The sequence below is a fragment of the Centruroides sculpturatus genome, unplaced genomic scaffold (genome assembly GCF_000671375.1).
Source record: "Centruroides sculpturatus isolate CEXI.00-Female unplaced genomic scaffold, Cexi_2.0 scaffold193, whole genome shotgun sequence".
NCBI lineage: Eukaryota > Metazoa > Arthropoda > Arachnida > Scorpiones > Buthidae > Centruroides > Centruroides sculpturatus.
Genome location: NW_019384402.1, coordinates 529875 through 552046, shown reverse-complemented (window position 1 = coordinate 552046; position 22172 = coordinate 529875). Strand labels below are relative to the sequence as shown.

At 30.4% G+C, this 22172-nt stretch overlaps 1 protein-coding gene across 1 annotated transcript in view; it reads right to left on the bottom strand.

Annotated features, from left to right (window-relative positions):
* Nucleotides 1-22172, bottom strand: part of LOC111618680 (tyrosine-protein kinase Abl-like) — a 128173-nt gene that overhangs the window by 41786 nt on the left and 64215 nt on the right. Inside the window, exon 3 of the mRNA XM_023360244.1 lies at nt 2616-2914. Coding sequence (XP_023216012.1) covers nt 2616-2914 — 299 coding nt within the window. The remainder of the gene's footprint in view (nt 1-2615; nt 2915-22172) is intronic.

Sequence of the window (22172 nt, the reverse complement as noted above, 5' to 3'; positions counted from 1 at the left end):
TGTATGTTGCAATATGAAATGAGGTTATGGAGAAGTGCTTTCACATAAATTTACAAATACAAAGGTTCTATGTTAAGGGTTGGTGGTGAAGATGACTTGAAAAACACAAATTTTTCAATATTAATCTATACATAGCTTTGCAGATGTAAAGAAGAAATGCAACTTTTGTTTAAATGTTTTTTGATACTTCTCACTGATCAACAGCTGTTCTGCAAAATCAAGAAATAGGCATTTTTTAAAGGAATGAAAAATATTTCAGATTTTTCTGAATTTTCACATTGGGTAAACTTCCTTGCAAATTTCTTAATTTATTATGAAATAAAAATATATAAAAAACATTTTAAAGCAATGCTTTTTAATCAGATAAATGTACTAAAAATTAAAAAATAAAATTTTCTTCAGCTTTCATAGTATTTTTGGTATTGTGCGACCAAAAATAAAAGCATGGGGTGTGTCTGTTTAGAAATATTCTATGACCAAAAAATAGTGTAAAAGCTGATGAAAATTTATTTTTTACTTTTTAGTACATTTATCTGAATAAAAAACATTACTTCAAAATGTTTTTTAATATATTTTTTATTTTCTATGTTTTAGTTATATTATAGGTATATAACACTGTATCGAAATTCTTCTTAGTTTAACATTTAACTTTATGTATATTGTTCTCTGTGAGATTGGTTTTGATTAAAAAAAAAAGCTTTTTAAGTCTTTTAAATTTGACGTAGTGAGTGATTAGTCCTCTCAATTATTTTGGTGATAGAATGCTACCTTGAACATGACAGCTTTTATGGCCTGCAAAATTGCTGATAAGGTGGTTAATAAAAGTAGTTAAGATTAACCTTTCAGCAATGGGTTAGTCAGGTATGGTGTTATCCCTATGTAGTGAAGAATAAATGTAGGAAATTTTTAAGTATTTTTCCACGTGTTTTTTCTTGTTACCATTTCAGAAAAAGATTTTGTAAACAGTTATGTCTAGTAAAGAAAAGTCTTTTTTTATTGTTACATAATTCCTTTTTTATGTGAATTTTGTTTTGTGGTAGTTTTTGGCAATATCCACAAAAGAATTTTGCAGATATATCCATCCTTCACCACTGCCACACAATCGCCCTTGATGGATATATCCGTCAGTCACTGCTGAGTGGTTAATATCTTTTATGTATGTTTTTTATATTTTCTTAAAGTACTTTAGATATTTGGCGGGATAACCATATTAATTAATATCTTTACCTTTTGCCACCTTGCTAGTTATGTAGCCTATAGCTTTCCAAACATAATTTATATTGTTCTGATGTTTCGTATGTTTGTGCCCTTGACTTACATAACCTATTGTTTTCCAAAAGTGATTTACATTGTTTGGTGTTGTTTTCACTTTTGTTCCCAAGTGTAGAACAGCAAATAACGATATGTTGTAGTGCCATCTGTTATCAGATTTTATTTACAAATTTTAATCATTGGCTAATTTTTTGCTAATTGTTAAAAATGTTTGCAAACTATTAAAAAATGTACTGTCATTGGCACTACATATGTGTGCAAAGTTTCAACCAGATCAGAAATTGGGAAGTAGCTGAATTGCAACTTTTTACCTGAACAGACACACAGACAGGCAGATAGATGGACAGAGTAAGTTAATAAAAAGCTTTAAAAATCCAGTAATAAGTTGTTTAACTTTCCCAGGAACATTTTGCTAATGACGAGAATTAAATCTGATCCCACTTGAGATATGACACAACCCCCTTTATTTCCCTACCCTGTCAACCTTTAACCACCAAAATTTAATAGCATCAATTCCCCTAATACATAAACCTCTCTGCAAAGATTCAGAAATTTTTGACAAAAAGCACAGGAGCTATTAAACTGCAAAGAGAGTGAACAAAATAGTGCTCCTACACACAAACATTCATACATACAGGAAAAACCTGCAAATTTTTTTGCATTTCTCAATGTTTCAAGGTCCCGAGTACAAAAATGAAAAAATCTTGGTGAGGTCATTTTTTGACAAATTGCCAGACTTTCCACATTATATATAACAAAGCCGGAAAAGTAAAAGTGGGAATATATTAATTAAATTTATTTTTTGTAACTAGGTTTTCATATTTTTAACATGAAGTTCTTTGTCAAAAATGGTGTGTATTTTTGAATATTTGTTATTCCTAGAAAGCAAGTTAATTTTTCTAAAGAGTTTGGGAGAAACACAGGTATGCATTATTATAGCTACTTTCCAGACAAAAGTTTTAATGAAGAAAAAATTACTGACTTTAATTCTTGTCACTGAGTAATCAATACTGCCCACAAGTTATACTGCTAATTATAACTTAAAATTTGGCTGCACTTATACTAAAAAAATGACACATTTTCTAAAATTATGTTATGCAAAAAGTCTTCTGTTTGAGTGATAGACAGGGTTTCTGGTTTAAAATAATATTTTGTATAGAAAATTATTCTGTTTAAACAGGTTTCCATTTTGTACAGAATCCATTTTAGACAGGTTTTACTGTATTATATCTATTTTTCTGAATTTTTTACATTCAATATATTTTATATTAGTAATTTGAATATTAAATGATCTTTTGAATTAAAAAATGAAATAATTAAATATATTTCATAAGAAATCTTACTTTTCCATCTGTATCTTCACTAATACGATAATGGTAAACTCTTCCTTCATAACGAAGAGAAATAGATCTTTGTCCTGGACTGCTTTCACTTTCTCTAACTAAAAAACTGCCATTAATGCCACTACTAAGTAGATATTCAGCTGCATTTCTAGAAATGGGACCATGATACCATGAATGCTTCTCAAGGCTATTAACAGGTGTTATGTAATTACTAGGAACCCAACCAATATGTCCAGTACGAGACTGTGCTTCACACCATTCTCCTGTCCTATTATAAGACAAAACTCTTACTTGATCACCTGCAAGAAAAAAAATAAAAAAACAGATAAATAAAATACAATGGATAGCAACTTTAAAATTAAATGTTTTCACATACAGAATATTTTATAAATTATACATTATAGTAGAAAATCTCTTAAATACCAAATATGAATTGCATGAATCAAACAGCAAAATTTAATGAGCTATTTTTACACTATAATTCATTCAACAATAGCATAAAAATAATTTGTAAATTTTGACTGTTTGTTTATCTACATATATGGGCTATTCTAAATTTCATATCTATATTATAAAATAACTGAAAATGATATTCACACAGTTATATTATATCCAAAACATATGCAGTTATTCAAAAGTTTATTCTTTCTTCTATAGTATATAATATAGAATATCCTGTATATAAATTATTTTAAAAGTAAATTAAATAAACAAGACATAAAAAAACCTTTATAAGAGATAATAACTAGATTGAAGATTCCATTTTAAAAAGGATATAAATAAATTTACAATACTGTATTTAATTTACAGCAAGATTACTATTGTTATACATTTTAACTTATTTTTTTAATTTTTAAGAATGAAATGAATCAATGAATGCTACACTTGATGTAATGAAAACTTATATTTTACAAATATAAACATCTCTAAGACAAATAGTTATATTAAAGCCAAATGATGCCAGATCAGATCAGACTATTACTGCTACTGTTCAGAATTAAATGCTAAGTGATTTGGCTTAAAGATGTTAGGTGCCATCTCTTAATAAATTTAATAATTAATTAAAAAATGTTCTGGAAGATAAAAATCAGCCTGAAACAGAACTCGAACCTGCAACTCTGCTTACTGTGAGAATGTGTTGCCAGTTATGATACCTGGACCTCCATCTAATCTTTGCTTCCAGAACTATTAATTTAGATGTAACCAAACTGGTTACTCATAGTGTTGACTGGAGACAACAGACAATGTATCCACATGGTAAGTGGCAAATGAGGGTTAGAGTTCCACTAAGGGCCAATTCTTTTTATTTCAGAATTGTCTAAATTAATTATTAAATTTAATAAGAGAAGGCACCTATTGCCTATCTCTAAACTGTGAGACTTAGCCTTGTTTACTTTCTAAACGACCTGACCTACATCTTTAGCGATACCATTTTATCATTTAAATGTCAACTTTCACACTTGGGAGTTAATCACTCAGCAAGTTTGTAAGGAACCAAGTCCAAGCATTATTTTTTTAGTTATTTTTATTTTTGTTTTATTCTATTTTTGTTTGGGGCTTATGTTTTGTTAGGACGAAGGTTTCCTCACCACTCACCTTAGAAACTTAAAAATAGAAGAGAAACCAACTCACTGACGAGAGAAAAGCGCCGTAGATGAAACTCGTGCACATTTGCGCTCCCAAGCAGAAAAAAGTAAGTCCACACCGAGAAAAGGGGGGAGACCCCACAAGCACAACTTAGGAACTTGCTAAACCTTAAAGAATAAAACATCCCGAAAATTGTCAAAAAGAATAATGTAAAAGGTTAGCCAGTATTGTTGGAAAATAGGCTGCCAGACAAACAAAGTTTTATTGCTAGCAAATAAGTATGTAAATGAGGGGAGTGATCTCACTCAGAATTGTGATGTCACCTCACAGTATAAAGACCGAACCTCAAGTGAAGATGACCGGGGTGAGCTTCTGTTAGCAACGAGCGTGATGAGCTTCGTATCAGCAAACGAGAGAGATGTGTCCGATAGGATAAAGTAGTTCCAAGGCGATTTTGAAGTTATTCAATTTGTGGATTGAAGATTAGAGGAAGTCTTGAGAGTTGAGGAAAAAGGTTCCTAGTATATTGAGGTGATGATTAGGACCTTTAATTCATAAGAATTATTGTACATAAGTCAAGTCTTTGAATTTTTTGTCGAATTCCAAAGGGGAATAGTTAAGTTAGAAAATAGATTGATTTGAGTTTTGTCGGGTTGATTCTTATTGATTTACATTGAATAAATTGTTATTGGATTTTTACTAAATTTTGTATATAGTTATTACTAGAAATTTTATTAAATATTGGATTGTTTTGAATAACTTTGTCATTATTTAATTCGGTGCACGCTTAAAGTCCAGGCCTGGCACATTAACGTGAATCCGCATAAAGTACCCGTTAGGTAACGGATATTTCCGGCACACAGTCGTGTCGATAATTGTTGAAAAAGTCGGAAAAATAATATAGTACTTTACAACTTCTCAGTCTCTAAAGGATACTTTCTCATAATCTTCCAACCTATTGTTGCAAGTTTGTCCAGTGAATATAGCAACAGACCGATTTTTCTGAGCAGTCGTCATCCATCCTGCTGACCATGCAGTAGCCCGTTCTATAAAGCTTAATCATCACCCGACTTTGGGATATTTTGCGTTTCTCGTCTTCGGCCTGTTTGCCTATTTGTTCTCATATTGGATTTGCCTAATCACCCACTTCAAGCGTGGGGAGTGCCCAGATTGGATTACCTGAACAGAATGTGGGATTAACCTAACAGAAATGAACAAAAACTGAACAGAACATGGATTAACCTAACAGAACATTGAATCAACGTTACCTCTCACAACTAATGTACCCATTCTGGAAATCAAGGTCGTTCCAGCCAAGGAACCTACCGATACGTCAGGTATCTATCATCACGCGGTTTTTATGTAAAATCTTTCTCTTACTGCAAAAGCAATTTCTCTCTCTTTAACAAGAAATGTATTTTCTGTAGTTTAATGTCTTAGTTAACCATTAAATGTTGTTTTGTTAGCCTACTCTCTGCATAATCTCTTCCAGTGCACTGTCTCTCTCTCACTCCATCCCGAATCAGATTGCTCAGTAACGCAACCGCTCATGTGACCTATTTCCAAATCACCATAGCTTCCGTGTCAACTGAGACATGGTGGTGTCTATCCTGACAAGGTATCAGAGAGGTGCCGACCCTCCGGTCACAAAACCAAATTATTTAGCATTTAATTATTAATAGTAGCAATAATATAGCTTGATCTAATCTGGAAATCATTTGGCTTTAACTTAAATTTTATAAACTAACTTTTTATTAAGATAGAAAGCATTTTTTCATACAAATAAATTTCCCAAATAAATGCACATTAAAAAGATGTAATCTTTTACATTAATTCAATTATAAAATTATTGTTCTTTACATGTACTCTAAAAGTTCTAGGTAGAATAACAAAATTATTAACTATTCACAATGTCATATAACACACATCAATTATTTATCAATCTTTAAGTGTGTAAAGGTAAGACTACTGAATATCACTCAAAAATAATTTAACTTTCTTAAACTATTAAAAATAAGGATTTTAATGTATATAATTAACATTAAATTGCTAATGATAACTAAATTAATATTACAAATAATAAAATAAAATGTGATTGGGCACCAGAACCTAATAAAAACATCAAAATTAATGTTATTAATAATGACAACTAAATTATTAAATATCACTATAAATGGCAATTAATACTATGAAAGAAGACAATCTAACAGAATCGCTTTTAGTATACTGCAGAATACATGTTACATATGAAACTACAGGGTTCATACTTGGGACTACAACTTTAAAAATGCAAATTACTCACGAACACAAGCATGTATCATCATGCAATAATGTTCAAAATATTCCTTATTTAATGAAGGTCAGAGTGTGGTGCGCGATTTGTTGTTCTCGGATCATTGGTCCAATTTTCTTTGACAAGACTGTGAACACTGACCAATACTTGTCCATATTTGATGAATTTGTGAAACAACTGGATGACTACGAACTTCAAGAAGGTTACTTCCAACAAGATGGGGCAACGTGCCATACCTTTCATGCCAGTATGGAAGAGATCTGATTGTTTTTTGGAGACAGGGTGATCTCGAAAGGTTTGTGGCCACCTCGATCACCTGATTTAACTCCCCCAGATTTTTTTCCATGGGGATATTTAAAGGGCAAGGTATATGCAAGCAAACCCAGGACCATTGAACAACTGAAAGCAAACATTGAACGTGAAATTGCTGCTATTGACAGTGACATGTTGCAGAGGACATACTCAAATATGGAGCGTCACATTTCCTTGTGCGCAGTTGTTGGGGAGAACATTTTCAGCACCTTTTGTAATGTGGACTTGTTTTCCACTAAATACAGGTATGTTCAGTTCTTACAGCTTGCTTTTATGTTCATGCATTTGCGAGTAATTCACATTTTTAAAGTTGTACTCCCAAGTGGGACACCTTGTATATGCCAACCAATGACGTATGTCATCAGGCTAGATAACAGCTATAATACTAATAAATTATGAAACAATTTAAATAATTTAGAAACAATAGTTCTAAATTATTTAATTAAAAATTATAATTATTAAATTTATTAAGAGATGTCACCTAATGTCTCCCACTAGTATCAAATTGTTTCACAATTTTTTAGTATTATAGCCGTTATCCAGCCCGATGACATACGGCATTGGTTGGTACAAGCCAACCAATGCCGTATGTTTAGTATAGTTTTATAATGTATCAGGTTTTAGTGGTGATGTTTGTTCATGTTACATATGCATTTTTCAATAGTTTAAATTTCAAAGCTGATAAAAGAATTAACAAAAAACAATATGTAAATAGACAAATATAAACATCTTAAACCTGATAGTTATGTAATAAAGCCAAACGAATGCTGAATTATATAGGGTTTTGTTACTACTACTATTATTAATTAAATGCTACATAATTTGGCACTAATTAATTATAAAATATTAATTTAATTATAATTATTAAATTTAGCAAGAGATGGAGCCTAATGCCTGCCTCTAGTCCAAATTACTAACATTAAATTAATAATACCAACAGTAATATAGCCTGATATATTCCAGTAATCATTTGACTTTAAAATATGTAAACAAGCTAAAGTGGGCTGCATATATCATGCACATGGAGAAAAACAGTATAGCTAAAGAAACACAGTTGACAAAGTCACAAGGTAAAAGAGAGAGAGAGTTCAATTTTATTTTAGGCATGAGAATGACATGTGGGAAGAATCATCATTGTCTTGATTCTATTATTTGTGCAGTCATTTCTCAATTATTATGCTTTTAATTACATTTGTGTTTTGTATTATTAAAACCACTTATTTTGTGCTTCTTACTTGAAATAAAATTATTTGGTAGAAAGTGGTTATTTCTGAATAGTGAAGTAATTCCCACTTAATGTACTCTTTGTTAGTAATTGCTTTATGCTTTTGTTGAGGTTTAAGAGTATTAGTTATTCTGTTTAGCTGTTGGTCCTATAATGATTTTTCTGTTTTGTTTAAAATAATTACTTGTTCCTTTATATTCTATATCCATGGTTCCCAAAATTTGGATTGTGAGAAAAGCTGTGGATGGTTGCAAGAGGTATCACAATCTCTGACATTTTTGTCCTGTGGACTTAACATTATACATTTGCCGCCATGCTTGAACCATTGCACATTTTCAAATCCCTTTTTAGCAGAAACATCTACAGGATAAGAGCTTTAATTTGATTCCCGAATTATATTTTCAGCTCCAGCTGTTTACACAAACTAAGTCAGAAAACTGAAAATTTCTTTCTATTAATATACAGATTGCTATAAAGACCATTAGAATGTTCATAATAGTAATGATGGAAAAATACAAGAAACAAAAAATAATTAACATTCAGTATGGATGATGATAATTTGTAATGTCCTTCAATAAATAAAATAAAGTTCTGACTTTTGGTGTTAATATATTTAAAGCCAACAGAAAAAGAAAAACATGCAAGTACTTTTGACAGTAGTTATTTCTGTCATCTTCAAGGCATTTAGAGTTCAAAAGTCTGATTTGTTTTTAAAAAAAAGAACAGTTGAATATGAAGAGAAACTCAATTCAAACTCTAACAAAATAAAAAATTGGTTACAAAAATTTGATGAGAACTGCAGTTTTTGAATAAACATAACTGAACATGTTAGTATTTATACAGAAACACAATATTGGATATGAAATGATCACAAAATACATAGAAATTATATTAAATAATCACAAATTTCCTAAACTGTGAATTATAGGTGACTACAACTAATACAGAGTTCATCTTTAATTCAACACCGGAGTAAAATCCTTACTTCTGTAACCTGTTACTGGTGCATTACATGTAAAAATCATGACACCCCACCAGGACCATCTTAAATGGCTAGAAACCATAGCTATTTACAATACTGACTGAGAGACCACCTGTGTCAACTGGATGAAAGAGCTTAATCTGTTGCTAGCCTGGCAGGCCCTCAAAGATGCCGTAATTATATCCATCAGCACATGATCGCACATGCCTGGCGAAACGGATTTCGTTGAAATGACATTCGATTTTGTTTTAAATCTTTACGTTCCATTCTGAAGCATTCCAAACCTATTTGACCTGAAGAAGAACTTTGCGATAGTTCAAAAATGTTTGTCACCCACTGTATTTTTTACACGTAACACACTGATAACAGGTTACAGAAGTGAGGACTACAACTAATAAATTTGTATGCGATATTGCAATCTTAAAACTACTCTTCTGCTAGATTATCTTTAAAAGTGTTAATAGTTAATGTAGCAATTCATAGGGAGATAACCAGAGATCAGGAATGCTCAGAGATGAGCGATTATACAGGTGCATGCAATTAATAAGTATAGTTCCCACAAAAAGAGTGTATGTTGATTTTTGCTCTGTTAGAGTAGTTGCATGTCAGCCCAAAGAGAAAATAGATGTTATCACTAGTTTGGAGAGCTCAGTGATCTGTTTGCACTGTCTTGTATCCCTTGATGTTCTTTAAGACAGCATGCTAGTGTTCTGGCCATGGCCCTGATGTAATATGTTGTAACATTGTTCTGTATATCTTTTAGAACTATGTGATAAACATGATTTTTCTGAGTTCATAAGAGTCCCTGTCATTATAGAGTATTGTGAAGAAGATGCATTGAGGTATGACAAGAACTATTAGGTTGTACAATAGTTAATAGAAAGTAATGTTGTTATATTCCTCACAAGCTCAAATAAAAAACATAAATTTTTAAAATTACAGAAAAAAAGTAAAAACAAAACATTAAAAATTACAACTTTCTACATGATATGAAAACATTCATAAGCCATTTCTAAGGAGCAGCCAAAAAGTTAGAGTCCCTAGTTAACAATGCTGTTTTTTAAATTCCTTCGGTAAATCCATATTGTTTCTGCGGTTTTGTGGTTCACTCCCATGGTTTTAAACTATTTAAAACTTCTAACAACTCTTTTTTACCATGAGATAGTTACATCTTTTATCTAACTTGTAACATATTTTGTGCCAAAGAAATATTATCTCTACCCAATCTAATGACTGTAATGTTCTTTGATTCTTTCACAGATGCTAAGGTTTAAAACTCCAATATATTCATATGCAGATTCACTCTCTGCTTAGAATTGGTATTCTGTAAACCCCACTCTCATCAAATAAATAAATATTCTCTTTATTGTTCCTCAAAATTCTAAAAATAATAAAGTTTCAAATTGCTAAAAAACTGACCTTTTGTTTATTCCAGCAATGCCATTGATATAAATGAAAAAAAAATGTTTTTGGTCTCTTGGTCTCATTCAGCGGCAATGTCAGGCTTCGGTAGAAGATTTTTAGCCAAACTTGTGGAATCTGGAATGCTTTTTGAAAGAACAACGTTCTGGAACAAGAGCTATTTAAACTAACTCTAGTTAGTTTAAATAGAGCTTGTTCCAGAACATTCCTAAAAATCTTCTGTAGAAGCCTGATATAGACCTCTGAACGAGGCTGAAGATGTTTGCTTTTCATTTATACTTGACAGCATTGCTAGAAACAAAAGAAAAGTCAGTTTTTATCAATTTGTACAACACTTTCAGCTTGAAAGAATAATAATATTTTATGATAAAGTTTCCCTGAAACTTTAACTGTTGATTCTTATGGAGAGTTGTTGCAAAGTTCTAGTTGATAATGTTTGAAAAATATTTTAAGCAATTTATTTGTTTTTATTTGTAAAAAGTGGATTTCTAGAATTTAAAATAAATAGTTTTTTCCCACACTAATATTTACACAAAATATAATATGTAGCAGAAATTACAAGAGACCTGTCTTTTAAGTGTTAATTTTCTAAAAACTAAAAATTACATAAAAATATTTAAAATTATATTTGATAGTACTTTCAATAAAATTACCGTTTCGTCTTCTTCAGACAAAGAGAACAAACTGAAGAAGGGAAAAAAAATGTAACAGCAGGGGTTGTGCTGCATAATGCCGAAATCGCCACTTAGCAATATTTGTATTAAAGTGGTGATAAAAATATAATACTGGCAATAGCAAGCGGTAATAAAAACCCTAGTTTGCTTGTTTTGAAATTCAGCATAAAATTAAATAAAAAATTACATTTCAAGGAAAACAGCAGCATGTCAAGTTTCTACACAATGTAAATCCTGTACACCATGCACCTAGCAACGTCATGACGTCATGTGGCAAGTTTGAGCAGAAAAGTAGGAAGTGACATTGAGAACCAAAGGCAATTCTGTGCAATGCTGTCTGGCATTTCCAAATTGGAAATTTTTTTATCAGCCAACAGAAAATTTGGATAATTTTTTGGAGTGACATTTTTCAGTATACTAAAACAAAAATTTTGACATGACAGAACCTATGAAATACTGTTTAAATATTATGATCAGATGTGTTATTTGGAATTATTCGTTAAAAGATTATTCTAAAATGTTTCCTATTGCTGACAAGAAGAGGGATAGACATTCAGGTCTCTGATTAGAATGAAACTTAGTGAGCACATAGTCTTAAAACAAACAGCTCCTTGTTGAAATAACAGGACCCACCTCTCAAGCATTTCCCAAAACTGGGCCATTGAATATTTAGTGTTTAGCTTATAAATCTTTGAAAGTTTGATGTGTCTGAGATTCAATAACTGAATGGGTAAAATGCTAGCCACTATAGCTAGAGATTGTAGGTTTGAGCCTTTGAAATTTTAGTTTACTTTTGTTTTTTTATGTGTAACATTATTATTTTATTATTATACTACAACATTAGCATTATTACTATTATTATTATTCTTCACATTTAAATCATATAAAAGAATAAATTAAAAATTGTGACAATTCCTGTTTAGCAAAAACAAGCCTCTGTAGATTTAACTCTTTTATGTCATTAAATAAGACTTTTATTTCTTTAGAATTACTTTCACATATTTTACATACTATGTCCTCACAAGCAAATAAGCTTTGAACATTACTATACATGGATGAAAAAGACAGATGATATGAAAATAGGGTAGCACAGTTATAGCATTTTATTTGTCAATAATATGGACAATTCCTTATGCACTCATATTTGTCACACTTCAAATAACACAATACCAGCATATCTTAAAATAAATATGAAGAAATAAAAATTTTATTTAACAATGTAAACAGTTATTAATCTACAGAGACTTGTTTTCGCTAAACAGGAAATGACATCACTATTTTCAATCTTTTGTTTTATAAGCTTTAAGTGTGAGGAATAATAATACTAATGATGTTATAAAATAACAGTGTTATACATAAAAAAAACCAAAGCTAAACTAAAAAGCTGAAGGTTCAAACCTACATTGTCTAGCTCCAGTGCCTACTGTCTTATCCAATCAGATATCATTGCTTAGACATCTGAAACTTTCAGCCTTCTATGCTAAACACTAAATTTTCAGAGGCTCATTTGTGGGAAATGCTTGAGAAATGACTCTTATTATTTGGACAAGGAGCTGTTTGTGTTTAGGACTACATGCTTACCATGTTGTTTGAATCGAAGAACCAAACATCTGGATCTCTCCTTGTAAGTGACATTTTAACATGTTACTTTTGCTTTTCAGACACCAAACTGAAAAGGCTACCAGCACCTGCATTAATTAAGTAAGTAAAATTGATGGTGATAAATAATTTGAAGTGGCAATGGTTGGCAATACTTTTTAAATTTTCCAGAAGTTGCTGTAACAGTTATTTTAAATGTTGATAACAAATAATTTTTAAACATAAAATTTAATAGTTTAGAATTACAAGCTTACATTAAAACTTACTTTAATTTACAAAACATATGATTATTTTAACTTTAGAACATTCTTACAATGAACATTTTAGAACATTCATTTAAACAGAATATGTGAAACCATAACCAAAAAAATATATTACTATTGGAAGAGCAATAACAAATTTGATATTATTACAGTGTAGGGCCATTAAGCCGCGGGCCAGTAATCCACAAATTTTCCACAGATATTCATGCAGATCTATCCAATGCCAAATTGATAAATAGAGCCTTTAATACAGACCACATCAGAGTCCTTGAAGCCCTGGAGATATACAGAGCTGGCCGGGAAGGGAGATGTATTAACACCAAAGATGGCAACGCACTTTCCTATGCATGGCAATACGTATGCGAAGAACAAGGAAATAATGATGATACGTAACACGCGCATATGTTTGAATATAATTTTTTAAAAATCGTTTGTTCTAAGATTGGAATACAATTGTTCTTATAACCTGATGCAGACCTCGACTGAGGCCGAAAACGTTTGTTTTACGAATGGTTAAGAAGTACTGGACAATAAAGATAAAGGTAAGCGAGTGAGTACAAGATTACTTAAGCTCTTAAATAAAACTGGTAATTGCAATGAAGATATAAAAATGATAAATTTGGTAGTAGTCATGAAGAATTATCATTACAAGAAAAAGCAAAACTAATTTTTCTCATTTACCAATATGCTGGAAGTTGACAATTGACATTAAAAAAAAAAAAAAGGAAAAAAGAAAAAACTGTGATATTTTATATTTTAATGTAAACACATTATAAGGTTTACATATGATAAATACTTGTAGGCTTATGATGCATTTTGAAAATTATATGATGAAATAAATTTATAAAAGAAACATTATTAACTTTACAAATGACAAATAAATCAAAGTGTATAATATAGCTTTTAAATAAAATCAAAAATACTGAAACATATGTCAGCTCCTCTTACAGATCCCTGGACAAAAGAATTAAAAAACATATATATGATCCCTCCAAACATAACTATGTTATCACACTGGCCCAATATGCATCTGAGCCTGGGGTGTCCTCCTGTTAGAATGAAGCTAGACTTTTGCAAAAGATATTTGATACAGATAAATTACAAATAGTTGAAGCTATTAATAATATAAAAGCTGTCATCTGTGTATGTGTGAATTCCTCATAATCCCTGCAATTTTTGTCCAATCCAGATGAAATTTTGATCATATGTTCTGAATTAAAGTATAGGCTACTTATTTTGCAGAAATATTAGCTTTGAAATAAACATTTTATTGATTTTAGATTGGTGATTGGACAAGCATAATTGACTACTTTCTATGAGAAAGTAGTCAGTCATGCTTGGCAGGAGAATTTTTAGTATAAATATATAAAGCTAAATTCAATGGAAGTTGCATCAATAATGATTATATTTCTTTATCTCAAGCATGACAATACACTCTATATACTATCCTATAAGCTTACTAGACATTCATTTAACTTCAGTTCTTACATCATTTTCAGTACTTGTTTTTATTTAAAAGTTATTTTACACATTTTGATTTATTTGTCATCTGTAAAGTTAACAATTTTTTTAATCTTTTATTTTATTGTGTAATTTTTGAAGTGCATCAAAGTGTGTCATATTTTATCTTGCACTTTTCAAATCACATCATAAGTCTATGAGATATCCATTTTCCTACATTATTTTAAATGTTTTTACTTTTAAAATTTATATTAATCCATTGTACAGGTATACCTCGCCTTACGTCGGTAACTGGTTCCAGGAAAGCGACGTAAATCGAATTTACTTGTCTCCGAATCTACTTGTCACTAGGCTAAACCATAAAAAACCATTTCTGGTTCTGTATTTTATTTATTAATGCATTTTTAATAATATATGGTTAATAAGGATCTATTTTAAGCTTACAAACAAACAAATTTTAGTTTTTAATATAGTACAGAAAAAAGTAATCTAAATTTACGAATGCATGTACTGTAAATACAGTACATACTTATAAATGTATATATTTTAATATGATTTTATGTGCTTTAAATGCTTTTCTAGTGATATTACGACTTCAATATTTGTGGCGGACAGACGTAAAGTGGAATAAAATGACTTAAACTTGCTTTTTATTTTTCCATATACTTTTTTGACAAACGACGTATAATCGGGAACGACGTAAGTCGAGATATACCTGTATTTATCATATGTAAACTTTACATTGTGTTGTTTCATTTCATTTATGTAAATTTCAAATTGTGTCATATTCTGTTTGGAACATTTCTCCATTTTTGAATGTTCTATTTGTGGAACAGCTTTTTTACTTAAGGAATGCCTCTGAATGAGGCTGAAAATGTTCGTAATTCCTAATAAGATGTTGCTGGAGTAATTACATAAGATGTTTTTTGTCAGTATCAAAACTAATTTTATAAAAAAAAAGTAGCATTAATACTTTCAATAATATTTATATTCTTGAAAAAATTGAAATATAGCAGAAAAAACATTTCTTTTGCTTAAGATATTGGAAAAGGATGTTTCAAATTCTACAGATTGTGAACTATCCATATACAATCAGATCTATCTGAAGTCAAATTTTAGAAATGAAATTCGTGGTTGATTTTAAAAATTACTTTGTAAAAGGAACTAAAACTTTAACATGTTAACGGCTTTACAAGGCACCTGTGACTCGTACAAACATGTCTATTTAGTACAACAGACATAATTGCTCGTTTTCCCGTTGGGTGGCGCATAAATTTTGATAATTGATAATCCTACAGGCATCATACTTGATATATTATTATTTTATTAGGTGTGGTAAAATATATTAATTTAATAGTACGAGTCACCTGTGCCTCGTACAGCCCTGTATTGAAATAGACTACGAGTCATGGGAGACTTGTAACACCCAGCAGCTGCCATCTACTGATGCCATTAACGTGTTAAATTCAAATACAAATTCAATAATAATTAAAATAACATTTAACAGCGATTAAATCTTAAAAAATAAATTTGATAAGGAATATACTTAATAGATAATAACTAATATTTTTTAGCTATAGTAATGAATTTATGCAAACATTACATTTTTGTTCAAAATTTAAATGTCAACAATTAATCTTTAAGCAAATATTTTTGTAAGCCAAAACAACTACTGTTACAACTTAAAAGAAATTTAGTGAAAGATGAATTGTAATCTGACAGGACAATAAGAATGTATCATATTGCAAGCTATACTAGTAAATTCACTATTAATTCAAAATCTTTCAAATAAAAATTATTGTGAAAAGTAATTTAATAACCCACAAGAAAATCTTAAAATGTTAAAAAGAAATTAGTTACAGTATTCACATTTGCAAAAATAATTGCAAGAAATTTTCAAAATTTTGTGTGTAATTTTTTAATGTTTGAAGGTTTGTGATGTTTTTTTAATTTTATCTGTTTAAAAATGATACATTCCTATAAGAAAATAGCAACAAATCTGGAAAGCGCATTTATATTTATATACCAATAATTTTCAAGTGGTGTGCTGTAAATATTTTTGATGGTTATTAAATAAATTATTTTTGAAAGAAGCTAAAAGAACAATAAGTGTACATGACAAAATTAAAACCCCTAAAAATCTCACATAATCAATTTAAACTGTTATAATTATTTAATAAATTATTATAATTATTAATTTAGATAAGAGATGGTGCCTAACGTCTACCTCTAGTACCAAATTATTTTCTAATTATTAATTATAGCATAATAAGAGCTCAATTAATTATGGCGAGAGTTTGGATTAGTATTAATACATTGGGCTTCAGGATGTTGATATATATATATATATAAAAGTATATGTAATGTAATAAAAATTATATATTCATAAGCAAAATTATATGCACATAACATTAGGTTATTTCATTTAAAATAATATTTTCTTTAAATCAAAAATGTATCTATAATTGTCTATATTTAGTTCAAATTATTTTAACTTAACAACAGTTGAATATTGGACAATTTCTAAAGGCAATTATCATACCACTTTTAAATGCAAATTAAAACTTAATGTTAATTGCTTTTTTTATGTAAATGAAAATGATTAATTTAAATAACTATTGTTGAAACCTGCTGCTATTTTAAGGAACAGCAATACTGTTTTATTTAATTCACAAAAAATATAGATGAAAAGAATGGTTAAGTGGCAAGTAATATGATAATAGAATGTTTACAAGCAACTTTTAATCACATGATTTTTTCTGTGGAAATTTAATTATAGGTTCAAGTGCATCATGAGATTAAAAAAAGAAGTTGAAAAACACTGTTCTACAGCAAGATTAGTTTAGTTATATAAATGTGCTACTTTTTCACAAAATCATTAGCTAATGTAACTCTATCAGCAGAGTCAATTTAATAATGAAAAATTTCAAAAATACAGTCGACCCCCATATAACACTGTTGATAATTCCATTTTATATGAATTCCATGTTGTACAAGTCACTTAGATTTTACAAATACGTGAGCTGTGCTGTGTATATTTGTATTTGCCGGGCTATATTTGTATTTGTAGTGACATTTCTTAAATCTTTGTTGGGCTCAATTTCTCTCAAACCTTTGTGAGAAATTGAGCCCAAAAAGTTATTTTATTCTTTTGGATCATTATATTTTGTTTAATTTTTACTTATTTTGGGACGTCTGTGTTGTTAAAAGGGCAAAAAACTCACTCCTTCTATGAAAATTAATGCTGACATGCTAATGCTAATAGAAGATGGTTTTGAGTTGTATGGGTGAAGCACTCTGGATTGTTTGCCTTGTCTTTCCTGGGTATCCAGAGAAAAGATTCTGGATCAAAATATAGGTTCATCGCTCCATAATATACCTTCCCATTTACAAATGGTCTACTTTTTCATAACTTTATAAAAGCCATACTTTAATACAAATATAAACCCAATTATTAGATTAAAGCCAAACAATTGCAGGATTATATTGGGCTGTATTAATGCTACTAATTACTAATTAAATTAGTAGTAATTAGTATCATTAATATAGCCTGATGTAATCTAGCAATTGTTTGGCTTTAGGCTTACTTTAATATTTGGACACGTCTTTGCATAATGCTAGCAGGCACTGCTTTATTTAGATGTTCTTTGGCTCAAATGACCAGATCTAGTAATGGAGCAGTTCAATTTTTCATAATATATCTTTACAGATGATAATGATCTCATTTCATCAGCAACTGTTTTCATCCAGCTGATTTCTTTAGGCAAATTCTACTGGTTTTTGTTACATGGCTGATTACATATTGCATTACATATAGACTTGGCTAGGTACAGTTGCTTTGCAATATTTCCCAAACTTTTGCTGTTTTCTTGTTTTGTTTTGTTAATTTTGTGTATACCTACACTAATTGTCTTTCTACATGGCATTTTGAAGCATTTGTCTAAATTTTTATATTCCACATTCTCTTTAAGTGCAGTGTGATATAGCATACAATTTGCATAGTTGCAATATTTTAATTGACACTTAGGAAACATAAAAACATTTTTTGATACCAGAGGCAACTTTTAATAGTTCAAGATTTTTTTTTTTATTAATATAAGGTGTTTCTATGTTGCAAAACATATTGGTACAATAACTAAAATACAGTGGTGCCTCGTATAACGTACGCCTCGAATAACGGACGCTGCCAACAACAGACTTTCTGTTTGGCCGTTACATGACTCGAGCAACGGACTGGCTTCGAACAACGGACTTTCTGTTTGGCCGTTACGTGACTCGAGCAACGGACTGGCTTCGAACAACGGACTTTCCGTTCGGCAGTTACGTGAGGCGAAAAACGGTCTTACTGCGAACAAGTGCGAATGATGTTTCCACTCTTGCCGTTGCCAATGACAATTTGCTATTTTTATAATATATTAGTATTATTAGAATATATAATCAGTATATCTGAAGTACAGAGCGTTGGGATTAGGCTTGCTCCCTTGTTTATTAGGTACATCAACACAGCTGGGTATTTACATTTATTCAAGTGTTGTGCAAATCATGGCTTCTAAAAAAAAACAGAAAAGTGATTTCAATTGAGACAATGCAAGAAATCATCAGAAGGAGTGAAAGTTGACAAAAACTTCCTTGTCCAAACAGAGCTGAGGCCAACAGTATCAATGATCTCTACAATGACACCCTTGCCCGTCATTTCCGACAGGTGTTAAAGAAGAGAGAGAAACAGACCACCTTGGACATGTTTTTCAAGAAGCCAGCAGGGAAAAAACAAAGGATGGAACAAGAGGAGTTGACCCTACAAGCTCCGGTAGCCTCTCCTGAATCTGAATCCAATTAAAAAACAATAAAAAAACCCGCTGCAGTGAGTAAAAAGTCTGTATCTGTATGAATGTGTGAAGAAAGTGTTCTTCCACTTCCTCCTCACAACATCTGACTACCCGGCATAATTGGTGACTGCTCCATTTTCATTTTTTTTTTATGGTACAGTACGATTATTTTATGCTGTAGAACGAATTATATGTTTTAACATGTATTTCTATGGAAAAATGCGTTTCGTATAACGGACTATTCACTTAACGGACGTGCACCTGGAACGGTTTAAGTACGTTATACGAGGCACCACTGTACTATTTTACATAATATTCTGACCAGAGCCGGCCCTACCATAGGGTGAAAGGAGCAGCCGCTCCAGGCACTAAGTCCTAGGAGGCGCCTCAGTGGTAAAGAAAATTAAAGGGTATAAATTTGGGGCAACCAAGGGCAGTGGCGTAGCGAGGAGGTGCAAGGGGGTGTATCAAGCACCGGGTGCCACTCGCAGAGGGGCGCCCAAATGGTCTCCAAGACAAACTATATGTGTTTTTAGAGGGGGGCACCAATAAAGTGTCGTGCCCCGAGCGCCAGTTATGTTCGCTACGCTACTGACCAAGGGGGCGCCATAATAGGATCTCGCTCCATCCTAAAACTTGCCTCGGGCCGGCACTGATTCTGACGTTTGTAGTTTTTAGAGCCAATATTTATGCAGTGCTTTGATTATTTTTGTCTATAAAAAACATTTTGATATTGCCTTTGTAATATAATTTCTTTTCATTATAATTATTTTGAAAATTATGATTTAAATCACAATTTTCAAAATAATTTTCCTTATCATAATTTTATTTATAATTTTACTGGTAGATGGTCAATGACATGATAACTATTTATTAGAAGAAAATCAATTTCCACCATTTTGATTTGTGGAAAATCATACCTTCCATGAAATAACTCAAATTTGATTTTAGCATATAAGCAATTTTTAATTGAAAATGTAACTTTACAATAAATACAATCATGTTTACAGAAATAAATATTGATGACATTGATGTATAGTCAGACCTACATTATGCCTGAAATTAAAATAAGGAAAATAAGATAGCATTTAAAGAGCTTAAATAATCCTAAGATGAATAATCAACCATATACCAGCAATTAAATTTTTAAAAATACTTTAAAATTATTTAACTGCTTAATATTGTTCAATAAGTTTGAACAATATTAATCAGTTGAAAAATTTTATATATTAATTTGAGTTAATTGATAAATAGGTTATTTCAAATGCAGATGGAATAAAAAGCATATATAATGAATTTACTATTTATAACTTTTTTCCAGCTTGCAATAAATCTGGTAACTTTTTATTTTATTATTATTTGAATGCAACACTCAACACATTCACACTTATTTCAAATTATGTTAAGAGGAACAATGCTGAATAGACTGTGTGATTTTTCAGTTTTAAATAAGCTTCATCTTCCTCTAATAGACAACACACTTCTATTAGATAGTAATGCCTATTACTTTTTTATCTAGCAACTGCACTAAGTATTATAATAACTATAGTATATATTTAAAAATGTTTTCACTGTAACTTGTCTGAAATTAGGACAGCTTTTCATATTTGAATTAAACTTAACAAGCAATTTAGCAAATTCAATATATTCTAACAAGCAACCAGAGAAAGCTGAATGAGCAGTTTTGTGTTTGTTTCTTTTTTTTTTTTTTAACAAATTATGAAATTGGAATAAAACTTTCTAATAAACAAAATGGTCTAAATCAGAATTATAGACATAGTTCTTTTACAAAATAGTCACATGATAGTTTTGTTGCATGAAACAAATTTTGTTACATCTTCCATGGAAAAGTAATGAAAAACATTTTTAGCTATTTTTTTAGCTGAGATAATATTTTATAAAATACCAATGGAAATTTCAAGCCTTGGTTTATACATAACTATCTTAGCAACTATATATTTCAATAACAATTTTGATTTGCCTTATAGAATAATAAATATTCTCTGAAATGTATTTTAGAGACATCTCACTGATTTACTTTCTTTTTCCTATTTTCTCTGTAAATGGATTTCTGGTTTCACAGAAAAAACTTAAACATATACACAAAATGAACATTACTTATTCAGTTTCCTATCACCTGTAAATTATAACAATTTATATTTTCCTTCTCCATATTATCAAAGAATATTAAAAGAGTTTTCTTTATTGCAATGCTTTTATTGTATTTGCAAAGAATCTCTTTCACAGATATACATATATATAATTTATATTTGTCATGCAGTTCTAAATTATATATATATATATATATAAGGAAGACTCAAAAACTGGAATTTATAAAAAGTTGTGTATTTATTTTTACATGTTCAAACTTTAATCACCTTCACAATACTCTGCAATTATCAAGACATTTTTTCACTGCTTAAAAATGGTTTTTGAATTCATCAATTTAAATGCCTTTTAGTGTTTCTGCTGTTTTTTGTTTTACCTCTCATGTTAGCAAATATTTTCTATTTGAAAACTTCTTCTATCTGGGTAAAACAAAGTCACATGAGACTGGATGAATAGAGTATTGAATCATGGGGTCTGTTTTTGGTCAAAAATTGCTGAACATTCAACACAGTACAGGCAGGAACATTGTCATAGTGGAAAAACAAGTCATCTGTTTGCCATAACTTATAACACTTCTGCAAATCTTGATGCAACCTTCTCAAAACTTCCAGATAAAAACTCAGTTACTTGTTTGAACCATAAGAACAAATTCCAAATGCACAATTCCTCTCACATCAAAGAAGCAGATGTTCATTGTTTTTGATTTCACTTGTTGTGCTTTTTCAGGTTATGGTGAAATGGCAATTTCCAGTGACTGGATTGCTGCTTTGTTTCAGGATTGTAACCATAGCACCAAGATTCATC